This window comes from Triturus cristatus, chromosome 3_1 (assembly GCF_964204655.1).
Source record: "Triturus cristatus chromosome 3_1, aTriCri1.1, whole genome shotgun sequence".
Lineage (NCBI taxonomy): Eukaryota > Metazoa > Chordata > Amphibia > Caudata > Salamandridae > Triturus > Triturus cristatus.
Genome location: NC_140583.1, coordinates 449,533,509 through 449,559,442, shown reverse-complemented (window position 1 = coordinate 449,559,442; position 25,934 = coordinate 449,533,509). Strand labels below are relative to the sequence as shown.

Genomic DNA, 25,934 nt, shown 5'->3' with positions numbered 1-25,934 from the left:
GAGTGAGTTAGGTGGAAAGAGAAGTGTAGCAATTGTTAAATAAATTATAACTGTACATAAAACCCCAAGAATTGGGTAGTTAAACAGTTAACAATAGTTTGATGGAAGACTATTGTGATTTGTAAATCTGAATATAGAGCAAGGCACAGGAAACTGACACCTTTTGGAACTCCGAGCTTTAATTGAATAAGAGAGAGCAAAGTGGAAAGTGAAGAACAATATAAGGAGTGTGCAAGGTGAACCAACAGTAAGGAGAAACAAAATGTGGTGAAAAGAAGTAGATAAGAGTACTGTGAAGAATGACAGAGGTGGTGAAAGGTGTGAGAGTGTGATGGAAAGGCAGGAGGAAGTTTCACCCAGACAGAACAAAGAGGAAGGTGGGGAGATCAGGAAGGAAGACAGGTAGCTAAAGAAATTGAGCGTAGGAAAAGGCTATCGGAAACAGTTCATAAACAGCTTATGTAGAGGAGGCTAGGAGTACAGATAGCCTAATGTGGTGGTTGCCTCGTCCAGCATCACTGGCGCTGATATGGATATCACAGACGCGGGTTGAGGATCCGATTAAATTGTACCAAGCTTTGGGGAGTAAAGTGACTGATGTGTAGGCTTTCCTGTTTTCAGTTTCTATTTTTGGTAAATTCTGGTGGGTTTTTTTTCAGTTTTTTTCAATACTTAAAAAAACAGTGATTATCATTGGTTACACATTTTCAAGCAATTAAAAACAGCAGAACCAGTGTTTTTCCGGTGATTATGGAATTTTAATTTAATTATTGCTTGCCTTCTGCGCTGATAGTGCATGTGTGTGCGCACAGGGTATATGAGGTCCAAATAAGTTTTTACTTCACCAGAATGGACTGTAAAGTAAATAGCATTCTTCATTGTCTCTGAAGATTGCAAAGATGCTTTCAGTAAACCATCTAGCAAGTGACAAGGATATCTTTCAAGGAACCACTTCAGTTCAGGTATAAATTTTGACAGGCCATCATACAACATTTTCATATACGTAGCTGAATTACTGCAAATGCAAACAAGATCACTCCATTCTTTATTGAACTTGGTGGGAGCTTTTTTCAGCAGCATTCCATGTGACACTGCGTTCCATGTTTACCAGACATCTGCTGTCATGTTTCCACCACTATCTCAGATGCTTGGTGACATTCTTTTCACATATACCTGTCACTACATCTTGCATTGAATGTTTAAAGCAATTCACTTACAATCAATAGTGACTCACTAGAAAAGGGGGCTGATGTAACAAAGGATTTCACCCATTATCTGTCTGTGGAAAAATGTGATTCGCTTGGCACTAAGGCCATTCCACCGAACTATCAGAGGGTAACGGGTACAGATTCTCACAGACAACATGACAATCAAGTGGTATTTTAGCAAGCAGGGTGAAATGAGCTTGTGGGCCCTGTGCCAGGAGGCATTCGTCTCTCAATGTGGTTGAATGTTCTGAGCCTATCTCTGATCACCCAGGAGATCTTTAAACGCCAGGCCATACAAATTGGGCCGATGAGACCTAGTGGAACACAAATGGCGATTGCTCATATGTGGCGCTAGAAATCTTCCAGGAATGGGGAGAACCCTAGTTCAATCTATTTGCCACTGCAGAGAATGCGCATTCACACAACTTTTGCACATTTGAGTTCCCAAGACAGTCTTCCTTAGGAGATGCCTTTATCCTGCACAAGGTCATAAGACTCTGGTAAGCCTTTTTCACCCCTACCTCTCCTGCTCAGACTGCAGAAAAAGATCAAGAAAGACTGGAGCCAAGTCATGCTCATGACTCCGGACTGGGCGAGTAGAATGTGGTACCCAAAACTTATGGCCATGAGCATCGGTCCTCCAATCTGGCTTATCTCTTTGGGAGGATTTCCTATAGCAGCAACAGAGCAGAGTCCTATACCTGAGCATGCACAAAGTACTCCTCCGTGCGTGGAAATTGAGCGATGAAAGTTGATGGCATTCGATCTTTCTCACAAAGTATTAGATGTTATTCTGGCAGCGGGCATCCTCCCCCAAAAAAACTATGTTCGAGGCATATGAGCTGTAGATCGCATACTTTTGCATAGATCGCCATCTGGTGTTGGGCTCGCATGTTTGCCCTTTGTTATTGTGGAAGTCTTTGTAGTCACAAGATAGGAGACTCCTCCTTTGGTTAGTAGTGCGCATGGGCATCGACTCCATCTCCAGATTGTTTTTTTCCACCATCGAGTTTGGATGTGATTTGCTGCGCTCTGGTCGGTGTCGCTTCAATTCCCCTTCGACGTGCAAAGCTCTCACCGCTTGACGGTATTGTTTCGATCGCGATCTCTCGACCTGCATCCACTTCCAAAAAAGATTTTCGAGCCTAGTCGTCGACGTGGGCCTGTAGGCCGATCGGCGCCATCAACCAACATATGGAAAGGACTCCATTTAAAAAATGCAAATGTGGGGTAAATTCCCACACACGGATCTCCACAAGGCCTGCAACCTTTGTCTCTCTCCAGAACACGAGAGTAGATACTGCCAGGCCTGTGATTCTTCCAGTTCCAAGAAGACTATATGTGATCACCGGGCTCGACGTCACGAAATGTCTAGATCAACGGTTTAGGCGCTGGGCAGCATCTTCGAGGCAGGCCCGGACGATCCGGAACTGGAGACAGGAGATGAACAAGGCGGCGTCTCCGAAGCTGATGAATCGGAACCAGAAGACCAGTCGATAACTCCAGGTCAACAGAGCGTGAGTACTGACGTCGATGCCCCTGCCCCGAAAAAACAAAAGGCTCTGGTGACACCTTCACCTTCGGGTCTGGGTCGACACCGTGATAATACTTCAGAAGCCCCGCCTCTAGGCCCGCCTCCAAAGCCCACAAAGCCTTCAAGCAGCTCTGGATCGAGCCAGCCACATCACGGTACCGAAAAACCGTCTTCGCCATCAAAACATAAGCCCAAGGTACAGTCGACACCAGAATCTTCGGCACTGAAACCCATGGTACCAGACTCTTTAGCACCGAAGCAAATTCAACCCAAGACTTCGGATCCGAAACAACCGCCTAAATCTTCAGAGTCGAAAACTCCACCTAAGCAGAAGGACACTCAAACACCTCCTAAAGCCCAGGAAGATAGGCCAAAACACCACTCTGAGTCCGGATCCTCGGCGCCAAAAAAAGACAATGGATCCAAGGAACTTTTCTATCCAGATCCACCGGATCCTAAGCAAAAGACACTCCATATTGACCAAATTATCGGACTGGTCACCTCTAGACTACCTAAAAGGGAGGAAATTGGACACCTCAGAAATACCTGAGATACCCTCAAAGAAAAAAGACTCAGTCACCTCACCAATGAGGCCTTTTTCTCCACCTCCACAGCTTCCAACCATTATACTTTCTCCAGCACACTCTCCATTACCTCCTCTTTCACCTACACCACAAGATGATGATGAGGATTTAGGGGGTGGGGATGAAGACATGGATCCACCACATCATGAACGATTATAATGTCCCAGATGTACCAGAGCCAGATTTATACCCCTCCAGACGACAACGTAGGGTTTGCACAACTAATAAATAGAGCTGCACAATACCATGGGGTTCAACTACATTCAGACCCCATGGAAGAGGACGTTTTTATTAGACACATTCTCGCAGCCTCAAAAAACAACAAACACTCTCCATATGCTCAAAGGTATGATTAAACATGCCCCTGAGGTTTTTAAAGACCCGGTCAGAGCTAGGGTACTCAATCCTAGAACTGAGAAAAAATACAAACCAGCTCGAAGTGATCCAGCCTACATTGAAGGTCAACTTCCTCTGGACTCATTAGTAGTGGCAAATGCCCGTACACTGAAAATTCCCAAACCACAGGTGATGCACCTCCGCCAGACAAAAAATCTAAACTACTGGACGCATCAGGTAAAAGAGTTGCGTCCCAGGCGGCAAATGTCTGGCGTATTGCCAACTCACAAGCATTGCTAGCAAGGTATGACAGGGCTCACTACGATGAGCTTGAAAAGCTCATGCAACATCTTCCAGAACAATATAAGACCAAGGCAAACAATCTTATACAGGAGGGAAAGTTCATTACAAATACCTCTATTAAATGTGATCTGGTTGCAGCAGATACAGCATCTTGCACAATTAATACAAGTGTGTTGCTACGCAGACATGCGTGGTTACGCATATCTGGTTTTAAGCAAGAGGTGCAGTCTACCATCCTCAATCAACCCTTGGATCAGGAACACTTGTTTGGACCCACTGTGGACACATCTTTAGAAAAGATGGAAAAGGACACAGATACAGCCAAATCTATGGGGGCTTTACAAGCAACAACTAGTAGAGGTTCCTTTCGTTGCTCGTCTTATAGGGGCACCTCCAAAACAACTGGAACAGAAAACACCTCTTCCACATACAAAAGCCCCACTCAAACTTCCCCTAGCAGAGGATATTTTAGAGGGACTTACAGAGGCAATAACAACAGAGGTAGAGGACGTGGTTCTAACACCCGTAACTCCCCCACCACAAAACAGTGACTTCCCTCCACTCCCCCAGACCAAACCACTCCAGTTGGGGGAAGACTATCGCAGTTCCTACCTGTCTGGAATTCCATCACCACAGACAGATGGGTAAGACAAATTATCCAGTACGTTTACTGCCTGGAACTTACTTCTACCCAACCCCCCACATACCTCCCAGACAACATCCAATGTCTACAGGACATCTAACGTTTCTCAAGCAGGAGGTTCTCTCTTGCAAAAACATGCAATAGAACCAGTTCCCCTACACCAGCAAGGTACAGGGGTTTACTCCCTTTATTTCCTCATTCCCAAAAAGGACGGCACTCTCAGGCCAATATTAGACCTCAGACCGTTAAACGTGTACATACAATCCAACCACTTCCACATGGTCACTTTACAACAGATACTCCCGCTGCTCCAACAAGGCGACTTCCTTGCCACTCTAGATCTCAAGGACGCCTACTTCCACATTCCTATTAACCCTGCTCACAGGAAATACCTACGGTTTGTACTAGAAGGACAACATTACCAGTTCAAATTCTTTCCATTCTGAGTCGCAACAGCACCATAGAGTCTTTACAAAATGCCTCGCTGTGGTAGCAGCCCACTTACGAAGGCAACACATTCAGGTGTTTCCTTACTTAGACGACTGGCTCATGAAAGCCAAGTCACAAACCGATTGTGTGCAAAACACACACAACGCAATCCAGCTGCTACACAACTTAAGATTTACAATAAATCTCACCAACTCAAATCTCCAGCCATCCTACAACCAGCAGTATGTTGGTGCAAGAATAGATACTTCCAAAGCTCTTGCATATCCCAACCCAATCAGGATAGCCAGTATGCAAGCCCTCATAACAAAATTTCAACCACAACGCTCACTACCAGCACGAGTGTTCATTCAGCTAATGGGGATGATTGCCTCTTGCATCTTAATCGGCCCTTATGCAAGACTCCAAATGCGTCCACTACAGGAATGTCTAGCACAACAGTGGAACCAAGCTCCTGGTCAACTTACAGATCTGGTGTTGGTAGACAGCCGCACATATTGCTCTCTGCAATGGTGGAGCACAAAAAATATTTCCAAAGGGCGGCCGTTCTCAGACCCGGTTGCACAAATAGTGCTGACAGCGGACTCGTCGCTCACGAGCTGGGGAGCTCATCTCTTAAACCACACCATTCAAAGCATGTGGACCCATCAACAGAAACTCCTTCATATCAACCACCCGGAGTTACTGGCCATATTTCTCGCCCTAAAATCATTTCAGAAGCATCTCCTAGGCAAGCGGGTCCTAGTCCGAGCGGACAACATGACCGCAATGTACTACATACAAAAGCAGGGTGGGACACTGTGGGAGGGCAGGCTTGATAAACAGGCGAGGAGGCTGTATGTATTTGCCAAAAGAAAGAGTTTTATTTTGTTTGTTGGACAAGAGAGTTCTGGATGATAGTGTCCCTTCTTGTTCCCCTCCTGCGAGTGCTCTGGCCGAGTCCGATGGGGATGTAGAACTTGACGTGCCAGGTATTTCCTCGTCCTTGTCGCGGCCGTCTTCCCGGAGGCTCATAGGAGGAAAAGAGAGGGAGCCGTCAGTTATGACTTTAAATTGTGTTTCAAATTTTAGTATCACCGTCACCACACCACGAAGGGTTGTTCAGCATCTATCATCTGAAGGGTCGTGAAGGGGAAGGGTAGAAAAAGGGGGCAGAGGATGCAAAAGCCAGCAAGACTCGTCTGACGTTTTATCTGGTCCTGTTTCTATCTGTGAATACGCTATACCTAGATTAGCGGTGTGAGGAATCAATGAGGTCCTGGGTTTCTAACAAGGTCTAGCAAGAGTATACTGAGTAGGGCAAGCGCCGTGCAACCAATACTGAGGGTACCAAAAAGATCCGCTTTCTTGTCCCTTCAGCCTCCCACTCAAACCTCTTCTTATAGTCACTTCCCTCCCACCTTCCACGGAGAGCCCCTCAGCCCCTTGGGACGCTTTCACTCACCGGCTCCGCTGCAACTCTCCAGAGTTGCGGCTGCTCCCCAGCATCCTCCGGCGGGCACCACCACTCCTCACACCACCGTTCCTCCGACTCTGCATCCTCTCTATCTTCTTTCCGTGTGTCCTCGTTCGCGTCCTCTCCTTCCGTCGTCCTTGTTCCGGATCCGTCTTCTTCTTTCCGCTCGTCCTGATTCCCTTCTGCTCTCCCGCCTTTGGTCCGCGACGACGGCGTCCCTTCTCCTTCTCCTTTGATTGGATATTGGATTGAACTTCCGGGGTCAACCCCGCCCCCTTCCGGGTCCTCGGTTCCCGTCTGTGGATAGACAGGAGAGGGGTATGGGTATCGTAGTTCGCTACAGACCGGCTCTTCCTGATGGCTGGGATTGCTTTGTATGTTCCGACCAGAGCCCTTCCATGGTGCCATACTCGTGAGTTCGCCCCGCAATCTCTCACAGACACACTCTCTGCAGCTTTCACGCGTAGCACAAAGCATTTGGAGATGGGCCATTCCTCAAAAGATATACCTCTTATCAGAGCACCTACCTGGGATACACAATCAAATTGTGGATCTGCTCAGTCGTCAACAACAGCAGATTCAAGAATGGGAACTTCATCCACAAGTCCTTCGTCCGTTTTTTCAAATGTGGGGCCACCCAGACATAGATCTATTTGCCACTCATTTAAACACAAAATGCCCAAGCCTCGCCTCCTGATATCCACACCCACTGTCCAAAGGCAATGCGATATGGATGAACTGGTCAGGCAGATTTGCGTACGCTTTTCCGCCTCTCCCGCTCTTTCCATTACTGGTGCGCAAGCTCAAACAACAGTCTCTCACAATGATCCTAGTTGCGCCAACATGGTCCCATCAACCATGATTCACAACACTGCTGGAACTCTCAGTAGTCCCACACCAAAAGTTGCACATTTCCCCAAAGCTTCTCACACAGAACCATGGAGACATAAGACATCCAGAACCAGCTCAACTGAACCTAGCGATCTGGCTCCTGAAGTCTTAGAGTTTGGTTACCTCTATCTCCCACCACACTGTATGAACGTCATTGGAGAAGCTAGACGCCCTACCACTAGAGCATGCTACGCAGCTAAATGGAAGACATTCGTCGTCTATTGCAATAACAACACCATCAATCCACTAGACGCTTCAACTCAAATCATTATTTATCTCCTCCATTTATAAAGATGTAATCTGGCATATACATCCATACGATTACATCTTGCTGCCATAGCAGCTTACTTACAAAACAGACAACAGTTGTAATTGTTTAGAGTGCCTCCCATCAAAGCTTTCATGGAAGGCTTTAAACGGATAATTCCACCCAGAGTTCCACCCTCTCCAGTATGGAATCTAAACATTGTCCTAACAAGGCTCATGGGTCCCCCATTTGAACCTTTACATAAATGTGAACTACAGTTCCTCACATGGAAGGTAGCCTTCCTTGTGGCATTCACATCTCTCAGAAGAGAAAGTGAACTCTTGGCATTAACCGTACAGGAACCATTTTTGCAAATCCATCACAACAAAGTGTTTCTTAGGACAAATCCTAAACTCTTACCGAAAGTAATTTCTACCTTTCACCTTAACCAGTCTGTTGAGCTCTCAGTTTTTTTTCCTCAACCAGACTCCATGGCTGAACGGGCTCTTCATACGCTTGACATCAAAAGAGCTATTCTTTACTACATTGAAAGGACGCAAAGTTTCAGGAAAACTAAACAACTTTTCTTAGATTTCTCACCACCACATAAGGGCTATCCTATCCTATAGAAAAAGCAGGAATTGCCAGGTGGATCGTTAAATGCATTCAAATATGCTACCAAAAAGCAAAGCATACATTATCCATTCTCCCTACAGCGCATTCCACACGCAAGCTAGGGGCATCCATGGCATTCTTAGGAAACATTTCCATGGATTACATTTGCAAATCTGCAACATGGTCTACACCGCACACTTTCACAAAACACTACTGTGTAGATGTGCGGGCAAAACAACAAGCTAGTGTGGGCCAGGCTGTACTCAGAACACTTTTTCAAACTACTGCAGCACATACAGGTAGCCACCGCTAACGGCGTAACTGCTGTATAGTCTATGCAAAAGTATGCGATCTACAGCTCATATGCGTCGAACAGAAAATGCTACTTACCAGTATGCATCTGTTCTTGGCATGTAGAGCTGTAGCTTCGCATACGCGCACCCGCCTCCCCGGACACCTATATGTGTTGCAGTACTATCTTACTTAGATACATTACACATGGACATCTTTTTTTTCTTCTATTTCTAACTACTCCATCATCACCCTTTATGGCGAAAACAATCTGGAGATGGAGTCGATGCCCATGCGCACTACTAACCAAAGGAGGAGTCACCTATCTCGTGACTACAAAGACTTCCACGATAACAAAGTGTAAAGATCCGACACCAGATGGCGATCTATGCAATAGTATGCGGATCTACAGCTCTACATGCCAAGAACAGATGCATACGGGTAAGTAGCATTTTCCTTATGCAGGATGCTGGGACAAGTTTGTTGTTAGGTTTTCTTCTTGCCAGATTGAAACCCTACAAGCTTCTTATTGGTCCTTTTGGCCTTTTTATATTTACTGCATAAGCCATCCCCTTTAGGTCACCTGTGGTGATGCGTTTTGTGAGGGCGCTGAGTCATATTTTTCCCCCTACTCCTTTTATAATGCTGTAGTAGGATCTAAATCTTGTCTTGACCTTCCTGATGTGCTTACCCTTTGAACCTATGCACAATTGTCATTTATGCCCACTTGCACTCAAACCAGTGTTATTCATTGCTACATCTACAAGGCACATGTAGAGTGAACATCAGGCCTTGTCATCTCTTCTGCCATTTATTTCCTTTTTTCTGGACAAAGTTGTCCTTCCAACAAAGGCAGCATGGTCATATCCTTTCATGTGGGGCAATCAATTAAGGTGTAAACATTTTAAGCAACACCTCATCCTTCAAAGGAAGAGGAACGACTACACTGTGTCGATCCTGAGGGCCCTTCGTTTTTACATCAATAGGACCAAGGAATTTTGAAAGGATGACAGACTGTTTGTCTGGATTTCTGGAACAAAGGTACACAAAAGGTTTTCTGCTAATCAAAAGAATCATCTCTAGATTAACTATCTTATGTATTTAGATCTGCTAAGGGTTGGCCAAAAAGCCTTCCAAAGAGGGTTTACCTGCTCACACTACCGAGAGCAACGGCTGCTATCGCTGCACTAGCATACGGTGTACCAGTTTTGGACATTTGCCAAGCTTCTATGTGAGTGTCCCTCCATATGTTCACAAAGCACTGCTGCCTCTGCAGCCAGGTCCGGTGAGATGGACACTTCGCCCGAATTGTACTGAAAGTGTTTTTGGTCTGAGTCATTCCACAGACTCAACACCCGGGGACTTACTGCTCTGGCATCTTTTCAACAAGCATTTGCAATGCAATAGGTCTTGCATTTACCCGAGTTTGAGGTAGTGGCATTGTAAATTACAATGCTTTTATTTATGTTTTGGTTTTTAAAACTTAAGTAAAAGGCATTGTCATTTACAATGCCAATAGTTTTAACTTTCTTAAAGCGAGACCTATTGTATTGCAAATGCTCGTTTTCCTCTGTCCACACGTATTCCTATCTTCTTTTGTCCCACCCACTGCTCATTTTCTCTCTCATCGCGCCTCTCTTTGTCGCCTGCTCATAATCAATAAAGGATGACTCTTAGCCCTTAATAAACCAAGGGTGCTAATTATTATGCTAATTATACCTATTAGAATGTTAAACATGCAGGCAAGTTTACAGCGTGTCACGAAAACATTCACATTTCAAAGTAAAATGCGAGTTTACTGTTTGCATGCCATATTGCTTTGAACTATATCATTTGTATGATACCGCAAAAATGGCCTCCTATACTTTTTCGGGGAGGATGAAGGAAGTTTTTCATTGCTGATGATGTAATCTAGGTCTATGTCCGACAGTGTCTGTGTAAATGTCAGCATTTCGATGCTGAATTATGTCCTTTCCTACTGCAGAACAGAGAATCTTTTAAAAGCCACTTGTTTTGTAGTTTTACTTAGCATGAACCCGACCCAAAGGTACTGAAGTGCTTAACGAGCACCAGTTACATTTCACAAGATCATGTTTGTTATTCACGGGTAGCTTTTGTGATTTTTCCCAGAATCCCAGGATGGCGAGTTAACATCAGAACTCTAATCTGGCTTCCTGGTTGCAAAGTCTACAGATCAGGTCATTAGGCCACATCTTGTATACATATTATAAAACTGGAAACAAAAAAAATAGGAAGCCAACAAAGCTCTGATAAGTAAGCAGCAAAATGATGAGTTTTCATGACCACATAGAATTTGAACATGCACCTGAAGAATTAGTGAAAGTAAAGTATGCCGTGGAAGACCCACACAAAGAGAACAGCGAATCAAGGGAAACAGGATGGGCTTAAATTATAAGTCTGATGGCAGCGAAAAGAAGAACATTTACATTAATTTTGTTCATTTAAAAATCTTTTTGGGATTCACCGTCTCCCCAGAAACGTGCCTCCACGCAGCGCAGCTTTACTTGTCTCTAAACCCACCATGTCATTGCCCAACACACACACTTGTGTTTTTTGTACTTTGAATTGTAGCCAGGCATTGGCTGCAGTAAACCCATTAAAGCTCTGGGAGAAGTCAAACCTCTGTCTCAATCTTTTAGTAGTGATGACACAGAGAGCAGACTGTGCTGAGGGAGGCAGGCTGGCCTCAGTAAGCAGGCTTTGTTGTATTTAAAAATGATAGGTTCTTTGTTGTATTTACAAATAATAGGTTCAACGGAATTCTAGGAGCTAGACAGACAGTCTCCAGTGCCTCACTGTGGTAAGGCACAGGGGGTGAATTTGAGATTATCAGACCAGGTTGGTTTTAGCTGCTACATTGTGCTGTAAGAGCGCCTCGGGTCACTTTTGGCACTTTGCCGACGCTGACACTTGAACTGGTTCCCCAGTTCCAAATTCTGCAGCTCTGGCAGTAATGCCACATCCTCTTTTTAATCCAATTCCCCTGCTTTTTCCCGAGTGCAAAGGATTCACTTAAGTAATGTATTTGCTTGTATGCTGGAGCAGTCCGACTCTTTCCATGCCTGGGACAGGTCGGTCTGCTGTAGTGTGGAGACTATTAGAGTGGAGGGAAAAACTGAAGTAAAGGCTGCTCACCTTGTACAGGGCACCAAGATAATCATCAGGACACTGTAGTAAAGTGGCAGAAAGCAGGGGAGACTAAGCCCACAAATCTTATTGTCTGGACCACCACACAGTCCACTGTGCAGCATAGGTAGAGAGAATTATAGAATTGCTGCCTCCTGAAACCAATCAACTGCAGCGTTACCGGAAAGGAACAGGAGGCAACGGGTCCACAGGAGCTGGCCGGCACTTACTGATGTTTGTTTTGAGTGACACACCCTCCTGGTACAGTCATCGTTGCAACGAGTTCAAACCCGGTCGGCAGTGACTAAATTACCTGGGGCTGTGATCAATGCAGAGCAGCCTTTATTGCGCTTAATGTTCTTTAACTATATTTTCGCATCAAATTTGCACAATTTATACATGAGATTTGGAAGAGGTGAAAGCGCAAATAAACAACACGAACATCTATATATTGTGCATTTGCGCACTGCTTACCCGCCGACGCGCCCGATTGCTCTTCGATGCTGTTTGGGAGGTGGGAGAGGTATTATTTGCAGGAAAGCATTACGGCTGTCAAATGTAATGTATTATTAAATGTGTTATTAAATAAATACATTAAAAGCCATGGCAATAGTGAGCGACTGTTACACATTTTAAAAAACCCAAGCTGTGTTGAAAGAAAGGCGCGTGTCGCTTTTCTTAAACTGAAACATAATTGCGCTTTCACTTTAAGCAAGCGCAGGATGTTGAAAGTAATTAGAAACCTCTAGTGCATAAAGGCGGTGCAAGTAGCTGTGTCTCTGCATATCTCCATCTGCTCAGGGAGAGAGACAGAGGGAAGGGGAAACAAAAAGTGCTTACCCAGTAATTAAAGGAGACAGTCTAACGCCGCCAGTACATGATCGAGTCCAGATGGGCGGGGCCAAAAAGAGATAGGGCGGGAACAAATAAGCCTCATTTTCAATCTGAGGCTAGCGTTCAGCATAAAGAATGACAGCAGCCAATGAGAATCATGGGCGGGGCTTCCACTCCACTTCGGAAATCTGCTAGATTACAATAAGTTTTCAGAGCGAGGAGCGCATGTGTGCTCCAGTGCTCCGCGAGATCTGCGGTTAGAAGAATTTATAAGAAGAACAAGTTGCTTACCCTCAATAACACCTTTTCTGGTAGCGACTATGTAACCGCAGATTCCTCACCTGCCTTCACGCCTTCCCGTTCTGGTATTGGTTTTTGTGGCCTTCAAGTCTATTGGTAGGAACAGAATCCAGAAAAAAAGTGATGCCAGCACGAGCAGGTGACATGTATATATATTGGTCATGAAGTAATCTCCATATGAAATGGAGCGGCACAAGGTAGCACCCCGTTGCACGGCGCAACCTGCCAATGCTGGAGGGCATTGCTATGGAAATTTCCAGATCCAGTTTGATCTGCGGATATTCAAAACTTGAGGAATCTGCAGTTATGTAAGTAACTTGTTCTTTTCTTGTCAGGTTTGCTGTACTTTGGTAATCGTGCACACTAGTAATCTATTTTAGAGTTACATTAAATAATGTATGGTACTGAAACATATTTATTTTCTGTGCTATGATGATATAATGTGTGTGTATGATCCAATATTGCAATCATGGGGTGCTGGTGACCTCATAAACCATCAGGCTGAAGGCCAAGTGGTTTGTAAATGTCACTAAAACCCCAAGAAGGTAATATATGATCATATTTAAAGGTTACCCATTATGTATTTTTATATTGCATGTTTATATTTGGGGTACTTAGCTTAAAAAAAGCTGTTTTCTTCAAATGCTACATAGTTGCCATATTTCCACATAATCTGGCCCTCCAGGTTACATAATCCTAATTGCTCTGCAGAGTGGTTTGGGGTCTGTCATTATAAAGATCAAATCCATATCACACAATGAACTAGGAAATGTTTCCAATGTTTGACTGTTCTATGTGAAATATGGGCTTGTGTATCACTGTATTTTGTTCAATTACTGTGTAATATGGTCCAATAATGACAGTGAGTAGTTCTGGAGAAATAATTACCCATGTGGCCAAAGGTTGAATTGTTTAATATATTGCATAGTTTTCTATTTCCCAGATGATATGTGTAATTCTTGGTTTTGCAGGGTACTGGAGCTGAAGGAGTTCAAGAAAATAAGACTGGAAAGATGGACATTAATGAAGATGATACTGAAAGACCCAAAGTAAAGTTACACTTTATATTAGTTCCAATCCAGTGACTGGCCGTGTCAGGCATAACTATAAACTTCTGCACAATGTATTTCTGATAGGAAAATCCTGACTAAGTTTGAAGTTGAGAACCTTCTTGGCACTCGTACATGGAGTCAATGGAGAATAAACTTTAGTTTAAAATGATCACTATTTTGATAAATGATAACACAGTTTAAAAAAAGAAATCATGGGGTCTGTCCTTTGAAACACCAGTCTCTCTATTGCATAACTAGAGTGTCTGTGCTGTTGTGACTGCCTCTGCTCTCCTGTCAAAGCCTTTTCTTGCTTTTGAGTCCCTGGTTCTTGAGCAGACGTAGTTCAAACTTCTAAGGCTTGCATCTCAAAATCTCTTGTCAACAACTGTAAGGATCGCGGATGTTCTGCAGGAGCGTCTGGAGTCGTGAAGAAAAGTCCACAGTCGTCCCCCGTGTTCCTCCGACTCTATCAAACTCTAGAGTGCGGAGAACCCACCGGGGAAAACAGGGAAACAAAACAAGGATAGGTGGGGGGATCCGGTAGGTCTTGAAGGGTGATTCTGGCAGGAGGAACAGCAGAAGCGTGATGAATCGTAACAGGACAAACAAGAGGGTCTCCCAGCTGTAATATAAAGATGGTTAGTGGAATATCTCTGTATCGCCACCTGTGCTCCTTCAATTCTGTACTTCCCCAACACCTACCGGGAATATCGTCAGCTGCTATGTATGAGTCTGTGGGAACAAGCAGGTGTGTTCTAAGTAGTAGTTCTTTTGCGGGCAGCCGCGGGGAATAGGTATATAAAGATCGTAAACCCAGGGAGGTAGAGTATTCCTCTAGTTCATAGGAGAGGAGTGGGGAGATCAAATACCTTGCTTCTTGTGAAGAAGAGTGGAAAACCTAACCCCCTGCTCAATGGTCCTCGCAATTTATCACCACCGGATTCCTGATAGCAGCTCAGGATGACGTAGGGGATGGATATAAACCGGGTAAAGGTGAAGGGGAGTAAATGATACTGGGGGCGTGCTACATACACAAAGGAAAAGACTCCAAATATGCTCAACCTTGGAATTACCTTAACAGCAGGTAATACTACCACTATACACACGATTAATAAGGCTTCAAGTATAACTCTTTAAGAAGCAAGGCGTTGGTCTGAAGACACCCCGACAGGAAGCGCTGGCAAGGGGGAAAGCGCTCGGCCAATCTCTTTCTAAATCTTAGTTACGGAGCGACGCGAGACAGGAAACTCCTGTACATCCAAACACCCAGCAGACCTTACTTGAATGAAGATGCTACAACCAGAGGAAACGGGTAACCCTCGCCAAATGTCCTGGAGAGAGAGAACCCCGTCAGCACCATGTATCAACAGGATCCACAACGCAACAACCACCGGAGCCGGGAATCGTCCGCGACTCACAACAGGAAACCGGAACTACAGCTACAGGAAGTCAGGCAACAGCACTTGGGACGGAAATGGGGCTCAATGCTAGAACGCGAAGCAGCGTTTACACGCTCTTCGCCCCTTATATACTCACTACCTGTAGGGGCTTAACCGCGGGGCATGACAGTACTCTCCCCTCACAACGCCCCTCCCCTGGCTTAGGTTTATGGGGGTACCTCTGATGAAACAACCGCACCAACCGGGGAGCATGTACTTCACCCGCAGACACCCAAGACCGTTCCTCCACCCCATAACCTTTCCAATGTAGCAGATACTGAAGTGTTTTACCCACGTAGCGGGAGTCTACAATGGTGTCCACTTCATATTCTTCAGTGTCTTGTATGGTAACTGGCGCGGGTCTCTTAGGGAGTCGTGTACCAGGTACAACAGGTTTGAGCAATGAAATATGGAATACTGGATGGATCTTAAGAGATGCAGGCAGTTCGATCTTCACCGCCACCGGATTGATCAGTCTCACCACCTTATAAGGACCAATGTACTTGGGCATGAACTTGCGAGGACCACTGAGTCTGATGTGTTTAGTGGAAAGCCACACCTCATCCCCAGGAGCATATATGGGTTCCAACATCCGGTGTAGATCAGCCCCCTCCTTGTATCTCACTTTAGCCAAATCAAGGTTGACTAACGTCTGTTTCTGTATGTCGTGTAATCTCTGCACTAGATCATTGGCGGCAGGAGTTGGGCTGCTCATGGAAATCCCTATAGGCAACAGCTTGGGGTGAAAACCGTGTGAACAAAAGAAAGGAGTATGGAGGGTGGAAGAATGTGGGCTGTTGTTATATGATATTTCTGCCACCCACACCCACTCATCCCACTCTGCGGCTGAGTGCAGAGCTTGGTTCCGTACATATTGTTCAAAGCACTGATTGACTCTCTCGGTTTGGCCGTCAGACTGGGGGTGATGACTGGAAGAGAGTCTAACGTCAATCTGCAGCATGGTACAGAGGCATTTCCAAAATCGAGACACAAACTGGGCCCCCCTATCAGAAATCAAGACCGAGGGAAGGCCATGTAGCCGTACAACATGTTGCAAAAAGATAGAGGCTAATGCTGCTGCTGTGGGTAACCCCGTTAAAGGAATGAAATGAGCTGTCTTCGTAAAGTGGTCCACCACCACAAGCAAGGTGTTATTCAATCGCTTGGTGACTGGTAGTTCCACTATGAAGTCAAGTGATACTGTGTGCCACGGGCCGGGAGGTGAAGCAAGAGGGAGCAGAAGGCCCACCGGATTTTGATGGGAACTCTTAGTTTGCGCACAGACATGACATGACTTCACATACTGTTCTATGTCCTGCAACATAGTGGGCCACCAGAACCGCTCTCTTATAATCTGGATGGTTTTCTTAATACCAGGGTGTCCCGACAAAGGGTGCGAGTGATACCAGTCCAAGACCTGTGTTTGTAAAGCAGGAGTGGGCAACACCACCCCCCCTCGGACACACACCAATCCATCTGTACTAACCCACTCCTCTGCCCCCACAAAGTCTGGCATGGCCATCGAAAGTTGACTCTGCCGCATCTGAGCCCTGAAATCTTCCTCCCCGAACACTCCCCCTATGACGTGCCCTTCAGGGATGACAGGGGGCGCGACCTCAGGCACATCGGGAAGCTGAAATCCTAACCGGGACAGGGCATCGGCCTTGCCATTTTTCCTCCCAGGGCGGAACCTAATAGTGAAGTCATATGCACAGAAAAACTGGGTCCATCTGAGTTGTCTCATGGACAGTGCCTTGGTGGATTTAAGGTACTGGAGATTGCGATGGTCGGTGTAAACCACCACCGAAAAACGTGCACCCAAGAGGTATTGCCGCCACTCCTCAAAGGCCTTCTTGATCGCTAGGAGTTCTTTGTCCCCCACCGCATAGTTGTATTCCGCGGGAGAGAACTTGTGAGAAAAATAAGCAATGGGATGGCACACCCCGGTGTCAGGATCTGCTTGACTCAGCACCCCTCCCACTGCCACTTGAGATGCGTCCACCTCCACCACATAGGGCAAGGCCGGATCCGGATGACGCAAAACCGGGGCACGCGTAAAGGCCTCCTTCAAACTCCGAAAAGATTAGTCAGCAGCAGCCGACCAGGTATACGGGACTCCTTTCCGCAATAGGAGTGTGAGGGGAGTCGCCAACTCCGAGTACCCTTGAATAAAACGCCGATAAAAATTGGCGAACCCCAAGAACTTCTGCAGGTCCTTCACGGTATGAGGGGGTGGCCAGGCGAGGACAGCCTCGACCTTAACAGGATCCATACGAAGTCCGAGTGGGGAAACAATAAAGCCCAAAAAAGGCACTTCTCGAGTATGGAAAGTACATTTTTCCAGCTTGCAGTACAAATCGTGAGCATGTAAGCGTTCCAACACTCGTCGGACGTGGCCCACATGTTCGGTCATGGATGAAGAGAATATCAGTAAATCATCTATGTAGGCGATGACATGAAGGTCCAGCATATCCCAGAGGACTTCATTAATGAAAAACTGGAACGCAGCTGGAGCGTTACAAAGCCCGAAGGGCATTACTAAATATTCAAACAATCCGTATTTAGTACAGAAAGCAGTTTTCCATTCATCTCCCTCCTTGACACGCACTAGATGGTAGGCGCCTCGTAAGTCCAATTTGGTGAAATAGTTGGCATTGCGTACTCTGTCAAGGAGGGAGGAGATCAAAGGCAAGGGATACCTGTTTTTAATAGTGACCTCATTCAATCTCCGATAATCGATGCAACATCGAAGACCCCCTTCACGCTTAGGAATAAAAAACAGTGATGAGGAGGCAGGGGATCTGGAAGGCCTAATAAACCCTTTCTCTAGCATAGCGTCCAGGTATTCTCGTAGGTATGTATTCTCCTTCTCGGTAAGGGCGTACACCCTACTGCAAGGGATTCGAGCACCCGCCTCTAAATCTATGCGGCAGTCGTATACCCTATGCGGGGGAAGGACGTCTGCCTCCTTGGGATCGAATACTGCGCTCAAATCACTGTAACAATCGGGCAGCTCGGATCCGGGGTCAGTCTGGTCTACCATAGAGGTTGCAAGGGCTACTGGTACCCTAGTATCAAGAGGATTGACAGGACGAAACTGGAGTGTGGATGCCTTCCAGTCAATGATTGGGTTGTGTGTTTGCAACCAAGGGATGCCTAAGAGTACCGGTATCTGAGGTGAGTGGATCAAGTCGAATTCGATAGTCTCATGATGGTTCGGGTCTATATGCATATGGAGACTGCATGTCCTGTGAGTTACGGGGCCTGAAACGAGAGAACGGCCATCAATAGTGATGACCGCATTGGGCACCTCCTTTTTGACGCAGGGAATTACATTGTCGGTTGCCCACTTCTCATCCATAAAATTACCAGAGGCCCCAGAATCGATCATGATGGCCACATGCAAACCCAGGTGTTCTACTGAGAGGTAAGCTGACACATAGAGATGAGTGACTGATCTAGATTCAGGGTCAGAGAAGGAGACTGTAAGGTCAGAATTGCCCAGGAGTCCTGTCTCCACGTTTCCCAGGCTTTCTAGTTTCCCGAACTCTTTGGAGGTATGGGTTTCACGGGGCATGACCGCAGGAAATGACCGGCCTTCCCGCAGTAGAGGCACAGTCTGTTGGTTCGTCGCCTCTGTCGTTCTTCAGGAGTTAGGGGCCCTCTCACTATTCCTATTTGCATAGGTTCACTATCATAGGGAACTTTAACCACCTCAACTCCTTTTGCCTTGGTGGGAACATATCGCGGATCTCCTTTCCCCTTTTCCTGCTTCCTTTCCTGGATACGGTGTTCAATTTTCACCACAAGGTCTATCAACTCAGGACAGGCTGCAGGAAGGTCCACTATCTGTGAAAGGGCATCCTTTAAATCGTCACGTAGCCCTCTGTAAAACAGTGTACCCCGCTTTTCTTCGGGTCAATTGGATTCAACTACCAATCTCTGAAATGTAGTGAAACCAGGTCTTGATTGCCTTGTTTCAAGGCCAATAACTCAGAGTCTGCAGAGTGTGTATATGTGTGTCTATCAAAAAGCTTGCGAAACTCTCTTTTAAACTCGATGTAATTATACAATAAAGGGTCATCCCGGTCCACTAGAGGTATAGCCCAGTCCGCTGCCGCCCCACTAAGGTAGGAAACCATGAATGCAACCCGGGCCTGATCTGTGGGGAAGCAGGTGGCTTTACAAGAAAAATGCAGCTGGCAGTGGCTAAGAAAGGCGGCACACCGCGAAGCATCCCCCGAAAACCTTTCTGGAGGAGCTAACGGGATGGATGTAGGAGTGGTAACCTGTATCACTGGGTTGGTTGGATCAATTCTTCCTCCCGCGGCCCCCGTCTCCTGTCGATGCAGGAGGGAATCTATTCGGGCGGATAATGCCTGGGTTTCCGCCTGCAGGTTGCCGAGCATGCCGGCGACATCTGCCAGCGTAACCACACCTAGCTCCATGACGCTCGGGCAGAATATTCTATATAAGGCTTCGCGTTCTGTAAGGATCGCGGATGTTCTGCAGGAGCGTCTGGAGTCGTGAAGAAAAGTCCACAGTCGTCCCCCGTGTTCCTCCGACTCTATCAAACTCTAGAGTGCGGAGAACCCACGGGGGAAAACAGGGAAACAAAACAAGGATAGGTGGGGGGATCCGGTAGGTCTTGAAGGGTGATTCTGGCAGGAGGAACAGCAGGAGCGTGATGAATCTTAACAGGACAAACAAGAGGGTCTCCCAGCTGTAATATAAAGATGGTTAGTGGAATATCTCTGTATCGCCACCTGTGCTCCTTCAATTCTGTACTTCCCCAACACCTACCGGGAATATCGTCAGCTGCTATGTATGAGTCTGTGGGAACAAGCAGGTGTGTTCTAAGTAGTAGTTCTTTTGCGGGCAGCTGCGGGGAATAGGTATATAAAGATCGTAAACCCAGGGAGGTAGAGTATTCCTCTAGTTCATAGGAGAGGAGTGGGGAGATCAAATACCTTGCTTCTTGTGAAGAAGAGTGGGAAACCTAACCCCCTGCTCAATGGTCCTCGCAATTTATCACCACCGGATTCCTGATAGCAGCTCAGGATGACGTAGGGGATGGATATAAACCGGGTAAAGGTGAAGGGGAGTAAATGATACTGGGGGCGTGCTACATACACAAAGGAAAAGACTCCAAATATGCTCAACCTTGGAATTACCTTAACAGCAGGTAATACTACCACTATACACACGATTAATAAGGCTTCAAGTATAACTCTTTAAGAAGCAAGGCGTTGGTCTGAAGACACCCCGACAGGAAGCGCTGGCAAGGGGGAAAGCGCTCCGCCAATCTCTTTCTAAATCTTAGGTACGGAGCGACGCGAGACAGGAAACTCCTGTACATCCAAACACCCAGCAGACCTTACTTGAATGAAGATGCTACAACCAGAGGAAACGGGTAACCCTCGCCAAATGTCCTGGAGAGAGAGAACCCCGTCAGCACCATGTATCAACAGGATCCACAACGCAACAACCACCGGAGCCGGGAATCGTCCGCGACTCACAACAGGAAACCGGAACTACAGCTACAGGAAGTCAGGCAACAGCACTTGGGACGGAAATGGGGCTCAATGCTAGAACGCGAAGCGGCGTTTACACGCTCTTCGCCCCTTATATACTCACTACCTGTAGGGGCTTAACCGCGGGGCATGACAACAACGTCCCCTTTGTTATGGGTAATTCCCCATATAAGACACTGGAGGTCCTGGTCGCCTCACTGATGAAAAAGTCTTCCTACATTAACTAGGAGACATTTTTCAGACTGTGGTAGAACATTTACAATTCTGGTTATCTCTACCTTAGATATGCTAACACCACTTCCTCTAGAGTGAGCTGCTGTTTACATCTCTTGCTCCAAATTGCCCACTCTGTTGCCCTTTTCCCCATACATGTACAGGATAAAAAGAAGTCTGTACTCACCTTGGAAAGGAGGCCAGTGACCAGAAGAAGCTGATGTTCAAGGACCTCATGGTAAATACGTCCAGTTAACTTTCCCCTGGTTCTCTCCTCACCACCGTAGGGACGTGGGTCTCTCCAGTGGGAATGTATGGCCCTCCAGGGAATAGACTTTCCCTTCTCATTTATCTGGACCTAAATTGTCAAATGGCTCCTGGTTGGTGTCAGCGTTTAATATAGTCAATAGCCAGCAGTTTCCCATTGCCCCCTTTAAAGTCACTTTGGCTCAGTCAAACATATGTGGATAAGCTTGCCAGTCGCTGTTTGAGGCTGTAGTGTTTGTGCCACTCTTCACAAAGTGGTAGGACTAACATTCCCAGTACCTGAGATTTTCGCTCCACTCCGTACTGATCTTACAATATGTAATCGAGTCTCTCTCTCATTCTACAGATATTCAAAATACTAATCTGAGCTTATGTTCTGCACGTGGTTCAGCACAATGACTGTTTATGCTCTGGAAGTACCTACTTTCAAGTACCATTTGCCCAGACTCCCCATGGGACTGGCATTATTAGTTCAAGGTATTAGCATTTGGCATCAATGCTGTACTGTGAGTCCAGTATGAGCATTGCTGCTACTGAAAAATATCTGTTGCTACCTCTGTCTGGACGAGTGCATAGTAATTGCATCCTCTAAAAAGTTTGCTGCATCAAGTCTGGCTGTAGGCAATAGACCATTTAACATAAAAGGTACTTAATAAACTTCCCAAAATCCTCTCCAATTCGAACAGGAAAGATTAGGTTACTAGATTGTAATGTGGATTTCAACTAGTGAGACTATTACTGTTGGGACGAAAAAGTCCCTTGCATGATTATGGACTTGTACCCTGTCCCTGAGTGCCCCAAATGGGAATATAATTTGGAAACCCGGTGCTGTTTTTTGTGGTCATGGGTGAAGATGGATCATGCCTGTGTGCCATGACATGAGCGTTTCTCATGAGTTTTGGTATTTTTGGACTGGTAGGGGCACCTAAAGCGCTACCCTCATGGGGACGAAAGGCTACTGCCTTTGCCAGGAGTTAAGCAGCGCGATCCATACAAGTGAATGTGCCTTTTTACCTATGTCACTGAAGTGAGGCCTACAGGCTCACTAATGTAAAGATCTGAAAGAGACACGTAAGTGATAGATTCCTTACCTTAGAATATCCCCATGCGTCAGACTTGATCCGGAAAGTTTTCATCAGCAGTACCCCTGCGTGTCGGTAGGCGACGTCGTACGGCTCCGCGTATGTCACTGGCGTAGTAGCCGCCGAGATGACTTTGTCAGAGCTACTTAGACTCGCCCACGCGCGCTGACGTCCGTTCTTTTTCTGCGCAGCAGCGCAGATCCGAGAGAGAGCGATACCCCTAGTTAAAAGTTTAACTTGGTTTCTGACAACTTCTTTTGCGTGTGCTTGACTCCTGGTGCAATGGAGATGCCCGGGTTTAAGTCCTGTAGGGCCTGCCGTCGCAGCATGTCGGTGTCGGACCCTCACAACGTGTATCTCTTCTGCTTGGGGAACTTCCATGACCCTGAGGCATGCCCCGATTGCAGGGCCATGGCGCTGAAAGCTTTGCAGGAGCGTTCCCGTAAGTTGTTGGACGTCCGGCAATCGGTTCCGCGCTGATCAAGGTGCCGGTCCCGTGGGAGGTCAAGGGACCGATCTCGGAGCCATCAGCATCGCTCGTCGGAATCGGGGACAGGTAAGTCTCGGCGCCATAAAAAGTCAAAGAAGCGTAGTCGCTCTTTTTCTACCCCTCACCGGTCGCCGGACGCGGTGGAGGGGGCGGGCGGTAACTCACCCGCGGCTCCGTTGGAGCCTTCGTTGTTGCTTGCGGCCTACCCTCGCCTTCCGGGGCCACATGTGACTTCGGACGAGGTGCTGGCCTTTTTGTCGGCCTTGCACCATTTGTTTGCCCCGCCGGGTCCCTCCGGAGCACCTTCGGGCCCTGCGGATCCGTCAGAAGGGTTTGCCCCCGTGCCGCCGCCTCTGGCCTTGGCTACGCCGGCACCATACCTTCGGCGCCACCAGCTCCGGCCTCAGCGCTGACTCAGGGCTCTGCGCCGGCCCTGGATCCGGCACTGGGTGTGGCGCCGCCGCTGATGCCGGACGGCGCCGACCCGGGACTGGTATCTTACCCTCCCATTCCATTTCTTGGAGGGGAGTTTATCCAGTTTTCCAGGGCACCTCGTCCTTACCGGCCCCTTCAGCAACCGGTGGACGAAGGGGAATACTGGGAGGGGTCTGAGGGCCCTCTTGCAGCTCAATGCGAGGACGAGCCTGAGTGGGAAGGCAATGAGGAGGGTCCAGTGGATCTGGATTTCTCTCCACACCCTGACACTCTGTCCCCCTCTTCTGTGGCCACGGAGGATGTTGGGACTTTTTCAATGGTTTTATGTGGGGCAGCTGAGACTCTTAACCTCAAGCTCCCTTCTGTACCTATCATGACCAATCTCCTGACTGAGGTCCTGCAGCCGCAGTCCTCCTGTGCAGAGCCGTTACTGCCCTTCAATGAAGCGCTTACTGATATCCTGTTGGGCACCTGGATTAAACCTAACACAGAAGTCTCTGTGGACAAGGGTGTGGCGACCCCAGCTTTCTCACACAACACCCGACGCTTGAGAGTCTGGTTGTCCAGACTTCTGCCTCGCCGAGTGCGTTCCCTTCTGCTCCTCCAGACAAGGAATCTAGGAAACTGGAGCAATTTATGAAAAGATTTTCACATCTGCCAGCTCTGGGTTGCGGGCGGTGAATACTGCGTGCCTGCTAGGCCGCTAGTCCCATTCTGTGTGGGACACTGTTGCACAGGTGCTACCTCAGATCCCTGTGGAAGCAGGGGCGGTTCTCTCCCAAGCCATTACCGAGGGGAGAGATGCTGCGAAATGTACTATTCGTTGTGGGCTTGACACGGCCGATTCTCTCGGTAGGGCACTTTCCACAACTGTGGCGCTCTGTCGTTATGCTTGGCTCCGCACTACTGGCTTCTCTGGGGATGTCCAGAACACCCTGTTGGACATGCCCTTTGACGGTACACACCTCTTTGGTGATAAGGCGGATAGCACCCTGGAACGCTTTAAGGACTCTCGGGCTACGGCCCAGTCTTTGGGTCTCGCCACCACGCGTACCCTTTCGGGGTCTGCTTTTCGGTCCTTTCGAGGCCAAGGTCGGAGCGCCCTGGCGCGTTCTTTTCAGACCCGCAAGTCTGCGCAGCCACAGTCTCAGTGCAGCTGCAGACGTGGAACCCGCCATGGTGGATCCCAGGGACAGCAGACGGGTCAGTCCACCACCTCCCCTGTCGGTGTTTCAGGTCCACCTGACGCCAGTGGGTGGCAGGATTCGCCATCACCTTCATCGTTCCCGACGCCAGAAGTAGGTCGTGGTTGTTACTCCCACTACTTCTTGGTTCCGAAGAAGGACAAAGGTCTGCGCCCTATCTTAGACCTCCGGAACGTCAATCTCTTCCTCCGGAGTAGAAGTTCAAGATGCTCACGCTAGCTCAGGTCTTGTCTGCTCTAGACCCGCAAGACTGGCTGGTAGCGTTGGACTTGCAGGATGCTTATTTTCATATTCCAATCTTGCCAGCCCACCGGCGTTACCTACGGTTCACGGTGGGCCATGAGCACTTTCAGTTCTCCGTGCTCCCTTATGGCCTTACCAGCGCCCCTCGGGTGTTCACGAAAGTGATGGCAGTGGTCGCAGCACATCTGCGCAGATCAGGGGTTTCAGTCTTCCCCTATCTCGACGACTGGCTGTTGAAAGCGGGCTCGCCCCAGGCAGTCGTGTCCCACCTCCAGACTACGGCCGACCTCCTGCATTTGCTGGGGTTTTCCATCAACGTGCCGAAGTTGCACCTGATTCCCTCTCAGAAGCTCCTCTTCATCGGAGAAGTTCTGGATACGGAGCAGTTTCGGGTTTATCCTCTCGAACAGCGTGTCCGGGACATTCGGGCTATGATTCTGATCTTTCAGCCCTGGTCCTGGGTTTCGGTCAGGAAGACACTGAGGCTGCTGGGCCTCATGGCCTCCTGCATCCTGCTGATCGACCATGCCAGATGGCATATGCGGGCTCTGCAGTGGAACTTGAAATACCAGTGGACGCAGCATCGGGGGGACCTGCCCGACTACGTCCAGATCTGAGGGCACTGCACAGGATTTGCAGTGGTGGCTCACGAACCAGTGTTGGGTCAGCGGCAGATCCCTCTCCCTTCTGCAACAGGAGCACACAGTAGTTACAGACTCGTCCCTCCTGGGATTGGGCGGCCACATGGGAGAGGCCTCTGGTCTCTGGCGGAGTCCAAGCTCCATATCAACCTTTTGGAGCTCAGGGCGATCCTACTTGCACTCAAAGCATTCCTTCCATCTGTCAAGGGGAGAGTAGTGCAGGTGCTCACAGACAACACCACCGCCATATGGTACTGCAACAAGCAAGGCGGGGTGGGGTCGTGGACCCTATATCAGGAGGCTCTACGTCTCTGGACGTGGCTGGAATGTCAAGGCATTTCGTTGGTGGTTCAACACCTGGCAGGTTCACTGAACGCCTGGGTGGACGAACTCTGCCGACGTTGCATGTAGGATCACGAATGGCGTCTTCACTCGGAGGTGGTGCAATGTCTCTTTCAGCCGTGGGGAGAACCTTGGTTAGATCTATTCGCCACTGA

At 47.6% G+C, this 25,934-nt stretch overlaps 1 protein-coding gene across 1 annotated transcript in view; it reads left to right on the top strand.

The window, feature by feature from the left end:
• The window catches only part of USP8 (ubiquitin specific peptidase 8), a 724,285-nt gene that overhangs the window by 368,779 nt on the left and 329,572 nt on the right, over positions 1–25,934 (top strand). Inside the window, exon 11 of the mRNA XM_085644251.1 lies at positions 13,808–13,885. Within this exon, the coding sequence (XP_085500377.1) occupies positions 13,808–13,885 (78 nt within the window). The remainder of the gene's footprint in view (positions 1–13,807; positions 13,886–25,934) is intronic.